Consider the following 10,083-nt stretch of genomic DNA (forward strand, 5'->3'; position numbering starts at 1 on the left):
ACAACTTTATAACCACTTTTTCTTCATAAATATAATTGTGTGTGTGTTTATATTCATATATTCTTTCAAAGTACTCATTAACAGGAACTATTACTCATGTAAAGACTAAATTTGAAGTGGTCAGATTAAGTACTTAAAGCAGAATTCATACCCTAAAATTTTCTACCTGGCAGACCTTCATTTCAGTGACAACTCTTACAGTAGTGTTGCAAAGGGAAAATAACAAGCACTTAGTACATTCATATGGGTACTTCAGCTGGAAGGAAAATAAGACTTTCTCTCCCATCCCTTTTGATGAAGTAATCCACCAGAGACAGCACAACAGGTCAGTGCTTAGCTGGGAGAAGAACCCCCATCCCCCTGCTGCTTCTCTTGAATAGGCTGAGTAGAAAAACACATCCATTGTTGATGAGGCATTGATGGCCATGATTAATGCATGTTCTGTCTCCAGTGATTCCCCCACGGGGACCTGTGCACACATACACTTGGAAAAGTAAAGTACAGTCAAGTAAACCACAGCATCTGTAGGGCCAGGGATTAACCCAATGTCTTTCAAAACAACAGCTACAGGGACACCCACAGAATACCCACACAGCTGTGGATTGCTACTGTAAAATATTTTCAAGCAAAAGGCATCCAAATTTTTTTCAATATACCTCTTTCCAGTATCTGGTGGCTGCTTTGATGGAGAAATCAACTCTCCCCTGCTCTCACTGTCCATTCTGTAAGACAGCAATATGGATAAGGACAAAAGGCAGACAGACTCTAGGAATAGAACAAGGACATGAACAGGCAGGAAAAGCAGTATGTGATATGTCCTCCTGTGGGTGAACAAAACTAGTGTCATGCTTTTCTCTTTTTTTCTTGTTGTTTCCATAAATAGGGTTTTTTTACTTACTGAAAAACGATTGTTTGTTGTTTCTTTTCTCTTAGATTCTCGGACTCACCTTTGCAATGACCATGTATTGTCAGGTAGTCAAGGCAGACACCTACTGTGCATAGATACCATTCCCAATCTTTCTGCTTCTCCTCCAAAGGACACAGGAGAAATCTCCTTCATGCTCATTCATCTGACCTTCTCCCCCCCTCTTTGTACTATAAACTGTGTATAATGCTATATTTCTGAAGATTTTGTGAATCACCCCACTTTACTGAAGGAGGAAGAAAAGAAAAAGTCAGTACTTGAACTGGCACAGGTAAGAAGCAGCCTTGTCTTTAAGCAGAGGAAAACCAAAAAAGCAATGTTTCCTTTTCCATGGCCTGTGGCAAGGCAAGAGAGGCTGCTTACAAGGGGCTGACTGCAAACCCATGTTAAGAAAAGATGGCACTGAGGCAACCTCTGCAAAAGCTGCCAGGCTGCCTTCCTGCATTTCCCAGTCCGGAAGAGAGGACGTAGAAAACAAATGTTCTTCAGCAAGAAGGTACAGAGTAGCTAGGACTGAATGCAATTGTAATTTTACTACAGTTTGCACACAGCTAAAATGTCAAGATCAAGGAGCCCTGCCTCCAAGTGTCTCAAGATGATTTTGTAGCCAGGAGAGTATCATCTTCAGAAGTGCATTGTTTTAAAGGAGTATTTTTAATCTTACGTGCCGCAGAGTCAGGCTTTTAATCAGAATCTGTACAGCGAGATCCTGGCTGTTAATGGAAAACAATATTGGACATTGCCTCACTTCCTAATTGCCAGTGGCATATAGATGGTTGACTGCATATGTTATATATATTACATTCATAAACACATACTTTTCTGAAAGGAGGTGAAAATACCCAGCATCTAACCTCAGAAAGAGGAAACCTTTCTATCCTATTTTACATTCCAACTGAAATAACCAAGTATTATTTCTTGTACAAGGCACTATCACTTATACCTCTGGGAAACAAGTAATTACTTTCAGCTGTATCTTCATTTCAGTAAACAACTTGTGAGTGGGCTCTCTCTGTCAGTCTACTATGGTTTTATTTATCATCCCTGTTTCAAGTAAGTCTGCCAAAAAAATATCACTCATTTCCATGCTTGAAGATGTATACAAAGCTGTCAGCTGTTCCTTCCCTGAATGTCACCATTTCATTAATTTACTTTGGGATAACATCATCTGCAGGTATGATAGACTTTGCCTTGCTGAAGAAAAATCTTTTGCACATTGCTCATTCTTCTGAGAGTTATTAAGACTTCAGATGCTTTTATGCTTACCTTTTTTTTTCCTCCCAGCTGCACACTGACAACAGCCAAGACACATCAGTCTCTCTTAGAACTGGAGTCACTTCTCAGTGCTCTTTTTCAGATGCATTTTTCTTCACCTAGCTGCTGGTTAGAATATAATCCACACTTTCTAGAATATCATGGAATCACAGAAATATGCAGAAATCAAAACCATTACTTTCCTTAACTAGGGAACAGCCACTCATTGATAACTGAAGTAATTGATGTAGTACCGTCCTATGCACGTCTTCTGGTGATGAGGTTAAAAATCAGATGTGTCCTATTGTTCAAACAAATAGTTCCCTGCCAGCAAACAGCTCCAGGTAGTGCATGTGTGCCAGGGAGAAGCTGAAGCACCCCAGGGAAAGGACACAGCAGGGAACAGGCAAACAGAGCAATGCAGATGGCCTGCTCCCTTCAGCCAGCATTTGAGGAGCTCTCAGCCACTGTCACTTAGAGCAGAGAGCTGACCATGGAGCTCTGGTTTCCCAGGAAGCTGAGTGCAGCCATTCCTGCACACTGGAAGCATGCAGCAAGCTCACAGGGAAAGTCACCTTGCTTACAACAGCAGGTCTCAGCTCTGAGTGCCATTTTGCATGCTTTGATTTAAAGATAATTTCCAGCACAGAGCTGGACTTGCCAACCCACAGCCTATTGCACAATCTCCTTTACACCCAGAACTAACCCTTTTCTGGACCTGCATTATTTGACAGATTCACTCTCACTCAACAGATTTGGGAGATTTTTTTTATCTCTGCTGATTTCCTGCAGTCTTCTCACTCTCAGGCATGAGCTACTCCATATTTTCTGGGAAATTGCTTAGGACAGCCTGGTGTTTAAAGAGCAATTATTTTCCAAAATTTTACCCCCATGGGGCATTTAGCTCTGCAGGCTAAGGTAAAAGTAATGTATTAATTCTGTGCATTTTATGTGGCTTCCCAATCACTATCACAGCAACCTCCCCAGCACTAAAGGATTTTACTGTCATGCAAACAAGCCCCAACATACCCAAGCTGAGCAAGTAGCCCACACACAGGTGCCCTGTACTCCAAAGCAAGAGGCTCGCTCGTGTTGCAGTCACCAGGCTCCCTGCTCTCTGCTTCTTGAGCCAGGCTGACCTGCAGACTGTCCTGCTCTGCAAAAGATGGTGTGAGTTTGTTCCTTCCCTCTCTCTACTCTCTTCTTTTCTTAACGTGCACAGATACAATTCCAGGTTAGCTGTACCATTAGTTCTTGCCTTGGTTTATAGTTTGTACACAGGGGTGCTTCTGCTGACAACTCAGAGGAGTTTCTACCACTGAAAAGCAGCATGACACAGTGATGAATACATTCATAAAACATTGATTTTTTTTTTTAGACAGATAAAAGGTAGACAAGTCTATTTGTAGTGATCCCTGCCATTAAAAATTAACACAGAGACAGCAGGCTGATGATGGTTCAGTTGATGGGAGCAAACCATTGTGCAGAACTCCCACAGAGAGCAACTCTTATCAATTTGCTTGATGGTGTGATGTAGGAAAAAGAGAGATCACAGACCCTTCTCCTGTGAGTCTCACAGTAATATGTGCTGAGCTCTTACAGAATGCTTCTAGACTTCAGGTAAAGCTTCAGTGGAAACAAAATATGAGAAGCAGACTGGAGACAAGTCACATTTTGTGCTTTCCTCTAATCATTTTCCCCAGTTTAGGTGTCTTTACAAGATAAACTTCCTTGGTTTTCAAAAACAAGTACCTAAAGGGAATACCTTTAAGCAGCCCTCACTTTGTAAATCCCAGTCACTGCAACAAAAACATACAGTTAGGGGAAAAAAATAAAACAAAACAAAAAACCACAAACAAACAAAAAAAACCCCCAAGCAGACAAACAAACAAAAAAACCCCCTCCAGATCACATATTGCTGGTAATAATTCCTTTTAAAATACTCTTCCACTACCAAGATGCTACTGCAACTTGTTCATAATTTGAACTGGACTGTTTTGTATATTTGATGTTATTAACTCTCTCCACACAGACAAAACAGCTGTTAGAGTGCTTACAGCATTACCAGCACAATCCAATTTCATACCTCTGAACATACTGCATATAACAAGCCTCAAACTTACCATATTTTCTTAAGATCACTGCATCCTTTCTCTGCTGACAAGGTCAGAAGATTTTGTGATGTGTAACAGCAACAATCTTTTAAAAAAAACCCAAAAAGCCAAAAAAAAGACAGTTCCATTTTACACATTAAACTGGTTGATTATATATAAGTAACCTGTAGTACATAATATCCATTTGAAAGGCTGCTGATATTGAATGCAGGCAGAGCAACACAGAAGTCATTCCAATTGCTTCTATTAGTGTCTTGTCACTTTTAGTAAAGCCTTTTATATTATTGTGACTTCTTATCTTTAAACATGAAGGAGGACTCAATACATTTAAATTAAAGACAGAACCAAAGGCAATAAAGGAGCACTCCTAATTTATTCTCATGGCTGTTTCTGCTTAATAACAAGATATGAAGGCACAGGGCATATGACTGAACCTACTGAATTCAGCAGCATCAGGATTTAGCTTTTTAGATTCAGTCCAAATATCCTTTTGGCTTTTCATTTTCACAATTATTTAATAAAAAAAAAAAAATCCAAACCCATATATTTAATAGAATATGGTTTATTTTCCTGTACTGTCACTAGCAGCCAAATATTATTACTTGTACAACAGAATTACTTAGCTCCTCATCATACAGTGCACAATCACTGAAATACACTTCTATTTCTGTTCTATGAATAGTTCTTTGGTCTCCCTCCTCAAATTAAACAAACTCATAAAAGTTTATTCTTTGATCAATAATTAGCATTTAAATGCAGCATTGTAGGATTTATCACGTGGAGAGGAAGGGACGGCACAGAAGCTGTAAAAAATCCTCTGTCTTGCATCATCAATAGGGCTGCTTAGAGAATCCACCCAAACCCTCACTTCTTACAAACTGATGAGAACTGGTCCCACTGAGTACACACTGAGTGACTGGGCTGCCTCTTACACCTTCCCAGGGCAGGACAAAGTCACCAGCCTTTCATTTACCCCTTGGCTTCGGTGTTGGGCTATAAATGGGGCACCAAAGGTAAGCAACAGAAACCAGCAGTTGATTGTGGCATTATTTAAACCCAGACTCCTTATTTACTCTAATTTATCTGCAAGAATTTGCTAAGTGTAAATTATCTGCATAGATACTGAGTTAGACAGTTAGAAAACACGTTGGGATTTGCCATGGGAAATCTTGTTTGGATTCCATTTTGAATTCTCCCTTGTCACTGGTCTCTTACCACAGTGGGCAGTCTCCTCTGTTCTTTGGATTTTGTTGCTGCAATTACAATGGTACATTTTTGTGCATTCATATAAAGAACAAAATTTAAAATATACCTTTTATTTTTAAAAAGTTATTAAATATTCTTTAAAGTTTACAATAGAATGTCTTTTGTATTCTTTATAAGCAACTGCACTACAAGCTGAACAGTGATTCTATACAGACCCAGAGATGTGTGTGTGTGCAAGTCTGGGCAAATATACACACACATACTGTATGCAATTTAACAAAACCCTACAGTGTTCTACTTCTTTGTCATTTCTCATTACCTTTTATTTGACCTATCCTTCCTTACAAATTTATTGTTATTATTTATGTGGCTTACCTATTCCCAGTTGAATGTACACCTCTCTTTCCTTTTAAGGGCAAGCTTCCTGAAATTATGTGATAGTCAATATCAATTCAGAAACTACTGGGAGATCAGGTTTCATGTTAAAAAAATACTCAGACCCAAACCAAATTATTTTGTGTTCACAACTTGTCTGTTACTGATAACTTTGAAATAAAAGGACTTCCCTTTTTCTGAGGTAGTTGCTTACATTCAGAAAATACGTAGTAAACCTTGAAAAATTAACACCAGAATGTTTATAAATTGAACAACTAGGAACTTGCACTGTGTCAAATCAGAAGAATGTCTGGTTAGCCAGGTAGGTTATCTGCAGTCAAGTCTAACACTGCCTTTTTTTAAACAATTTGTTGTACCCTACAGGTCAAATATCTTTGCAAGTGAAATTGCCTCTGAACTGTACATTCTGAACAACACTAGTGTAGTGTAATGGGAGATGTAGAGACCCAGAGGTTTTAGAGGTTATTGCAGGAAGCATCATAAGGGATAACCCACATATTTGATGGAAGTTTCTTACAGCTCCCTCCCTTTAGGAGAGATGTTTACATTACTTGAATTGTCTTGATCCCATTAAGTGCACCACTAGATGGTCTCATCAGCCACATTTATCTTTAATCCCTTTCTGATTCTGTGAAACTTTACACTTTAGTCCTGCAGTATAGCAGTGAATTTCACAATTTCTTCATGTTGCATTTAAAATCCATTTAAGAAGTATTCTTTTAACATTGTTGCCTTTCAATTTCATTTACTCACCATTGGTTCTGTACTTCAGGAATGATAACTTAATGATGCTTACAGAAATACATGTGCTCAGAGCAGCAGTATTACCTTTACAGTTTAATTTGCCTTTCCAGTAGAGCTTAACCCTGGGTAATTGAGTACCCTATTGATTTTTAAGATCCCATTGTTTCAAACAACTAAGCCCAGTGTACCTTCCCCCAGTAGCTATCCCGTTTGTCTTTGCTTTTGTACTACATCTTGGCATAGACAGAGCTGTTCCTACTTTAATCAACAACCAGATGAGTATTTCACCCTACAATCTGCTATTTTTCCAAAGGACACTTAACACAACCTGGAAATATCAGGCCTAGCTGATTATCCCTGGCTGTGTAAAACAAAGTACTTTCTGTCTGCATGGCAATAATTTTCAAAGAAATTTAAGGGCAGCTTATGAAGCTTCATCCAAAGTTTTGTCTTGACACATTAAAAGCGCAAAACACAGAGCCCTATGTTTCTTATCTTACCAGGCTAAAAACCCCAAGCAAATAAGAAATCTGTCATTAATAACTCATCTGGCAAATACCATTTAAAAGAGTGTTTTTTCTGAAATCCCATTAGTTGCCTAAGGTAGGTCACTTTACCCTAGGCCTTGCTTCCTTGTCTCTCCCTGCAATAAACTGTTTCCCCATGGAAATACTGTCTGTTCACTAGAAATCCTGGGGTTGGTTGACCTGCAAGAAGAGCTCAGTTTACATTCCTCCCTCCAAGAGCCAGAAAACATTCACTACCAAATCTACACCAGTGTGTGTTAGACAGCTGAACAGAAGTTCTGTGTCTTAGGATGAGGGTTTTTAATGAAGAAATAGCTGATCAGTTGAACTGATTTCTCAAACAAGTCCTTGGTATCTTTTATGTAGAAATCATTTAGGCAGAGCAGAATATTTTGTTACTACAGAATTGCTTAACAGAGACTTCCCTGTACTTGCAATTAAAGAATAATTTGAAAAGATGGGATAATTATCCACTATAAACTTCGCCTTATATTCCCATGGCACTGCTATTACATAGTTCAAATCACAGGCAACAAAATAAAACATGTAACTGTATTTAGTTAAATACATAGAAAACAAAAATCTATGTAAAGGAAAGTACAGCATAAAAAACTCCCAACTATTAATGTATATTGCATGTGTCTGTGTCTCTCATGGACTGTGACAAGAGTTTCAGGTGCAAAGTATTCATCCTGAAGATTAACTAAAAATTACTGGAGAAATACAGGGATTTTGGGAACTTGTTTCTCAAAGTCTGTTCAGATGCACCTCATCATCTCCCTCCTCCACAAATGCCCTTCTTCGGCCCTTAAGCTTAAGTTCATCACTGCTCTTTCCACTTGTACCATTTAAATCTGCTTTTCTGCACACAAAAATGTGTTGTCAGTCACAGTCCCAGTGTGTCAAATGTGGAGAGGATTCAGTTGTTTGTATAAATTTTAGTGCCCAATGGTAAGACATGTTACATGGCTTTACAAAATTCAGGTTTGATACTGATTTAGGAGACCACAGTCTCTACAGAACAGAGCAGAATCAGTACAGTGACAGAGAAATTCATGCAGCTTGGTAGTGGACCTATGTAGTGACTGAATCTGATTTGCTCTTCATGTCCTCAGTTCCCTGATGCAAGCCTGCAAATGGCTAAACAAGCAGTGTTATCAAGCAGAACTGTCACTGGCTGCTTAGCATGCTCCAGACAGACTAATGCTGCAGGGATTCTTTTTCCTTTTTTTTTTAACCCAGTTTACCTTGGAAACTTGTTCAATGTTATTGTATCACCACAGATGCAATTAACGGATTCTGATATTATATCTCAGCTTGAATAATAAGCACCCATAAGGATACTGAGGTAAAAAAATGCCTCATCTTAGAAATGATGCGTTTTTGTTCTTTTGAAATGCTCACCTGCACCCATACACTCTTAAGGTGACTTAAGGGGCAGCATATGCATCCCCACAGTTTGTACTGTGGCAGCCCAACTGTCTAAGATAACTTCTATTGAAAAAAAAAAAAAAGTAAAAGTGTATTTGTGTAATTCTCAGAGCTCTGATTTTCAGGCTGTCATTTCTCAAGGAACAAACCCTCTCCCACCCTTAAGAGAGTTAGAGCTGTTTGCAAACTCAATTAGGATGAAGCATTTGCAAATACTCCAAGAAAAGAGCACTCCTGAATTGTGTTGATTCTAATGCTTTTTGGCACCCCACCTCTCACTCCCTAATCAAATACCAGGTCTCTTATCACAGCCAAGGTCACCAAAAGCTTTGTTGTAATCTCAGAACAGCACACAGCCTCCCTCCCTCCCCACCATGGGCCCCTGTGTTAATGGCACTGGAAAGCCAAGCTGGCATTAGTTGAACAGGGAGGCTAGAGAGAAGTACAGGGCAAGCTCTTGGGGTAAATTCTTCATGCTGTAAGCTCAGCTGCAGGAACTGGACACACAAATACATTAGAAATAGTAATATATCCCCCTAGAAGCCAGAGGTGCTTTGACTATTCTGCTGAGCAGCTAAGTTATGGTCTCTTAAGGGCAGAGTTGCCTCAAAACCTCATGATTGAAAACACTCCTACTTTTGGGGGAAAAACAGAAATTGTGAACTCAGACCTGTGCACAACAGAAGGAATTATGGCTTTGCAAATGCAAACACAAGAGAGTACATAGACTGAATTGATGTGTCATATAATTACTAACTCACTTTCCCTAAACAAAGTAATTCACCAGCTTGGAAGTACAGCTTGTTGTCATGGAACTTGCTTGATATTTGGTGCTAATAAAAATTGAAGTTTTAAATCTCCCTATGAAGTCCGTGCATTGAAGTTCTTCCCTATTAAACACCTTCTTATTCCTGACTGTGCACCACAGCTGGTTACCCTGACACAAAACATCTTCATTATCAAAAGGTCCTTTGAAATAAGTGCTCACAGGTTTCAAAGAAGAATTATCACAGGAAAAACTGGCACAATTAAAAGCTTGGTGCAAATCACACTCTCCTGTTCCTGATGGAATCAAGACTTAATGTACATGTAAAAAAATCTATGTGCATCAACCCAATCTATGTGTTCTTCTCCAAACCCAGATATTCCAATGCAAGCAATCTTTGCTATGGGTGGCACAGGACTCCAACTTATATAAATATCTGTGCCAGGAAAGGTGAGGAAGAAAAGGGAAAATACAAAGGACAGATATGAAAAAAACATAAGATTAAGAGAGAAGGTTGGAAATGGACAAAAGACCTGAGCAGTCTGGTTTTCCCCACTGTAAGGTACAAAGATAGAGCAGCATCCCATGAAACCTGTGGTGAGCCCATTCAGAACAGGCCCCGTGTGCTGTTCCAGCTGCTTTCCTGTTCTCTTCAGACTGCAATCCCATCTATTCCCCTTCTAGGTGCAGCAGGTTCACCAACTAGTGAAGGACACAGGA

General features: G+C 39.3%; 1 protein-coding gene across 3 annotated transcripts in view; it reads left to right on the forward strand.

Moving 5' to 3' along the window:
* The window catches only part of TSPAN4 (tetraspanin 4), a 420,581-nt gene extending 411,124 nt beyond the window's left edge, over positions 1–9,457 (forward strand). For all 3 annotated transcript variants that reach the window (XM_071427692.1, XM_071427693.1, XM_071427691.1), the window contains one exon: positions 934–9,457. In XM_071427692.1, the coding sequence (XP_071283793.1) occupies positions 934–1,002 (69 nt within the window). In that variant the 3' untranslated portion in view covers positions 1,003–9,457. The remainder of the gene's footprint in view (positions 1–933) is intronic.
* Positions 9,458–10,083: the final 626 nt, after the last annotated feature.

This window comes from Agelaius tricolor, unplaced genomic scaffold (assembly GCF_023055355.1).
Source record: "Agelaius tricolor isolate 1412-34295 unplaced genomic scaffold, bAgeTri1.0.p SCAF_5, whole genome shotgun sequence".
Lineage (NCBI taxonomy): Eukaryota > Metazoa > Chordata > Aves > Passeriformes > Icteridae > Agelaius > Agelaius tricolor.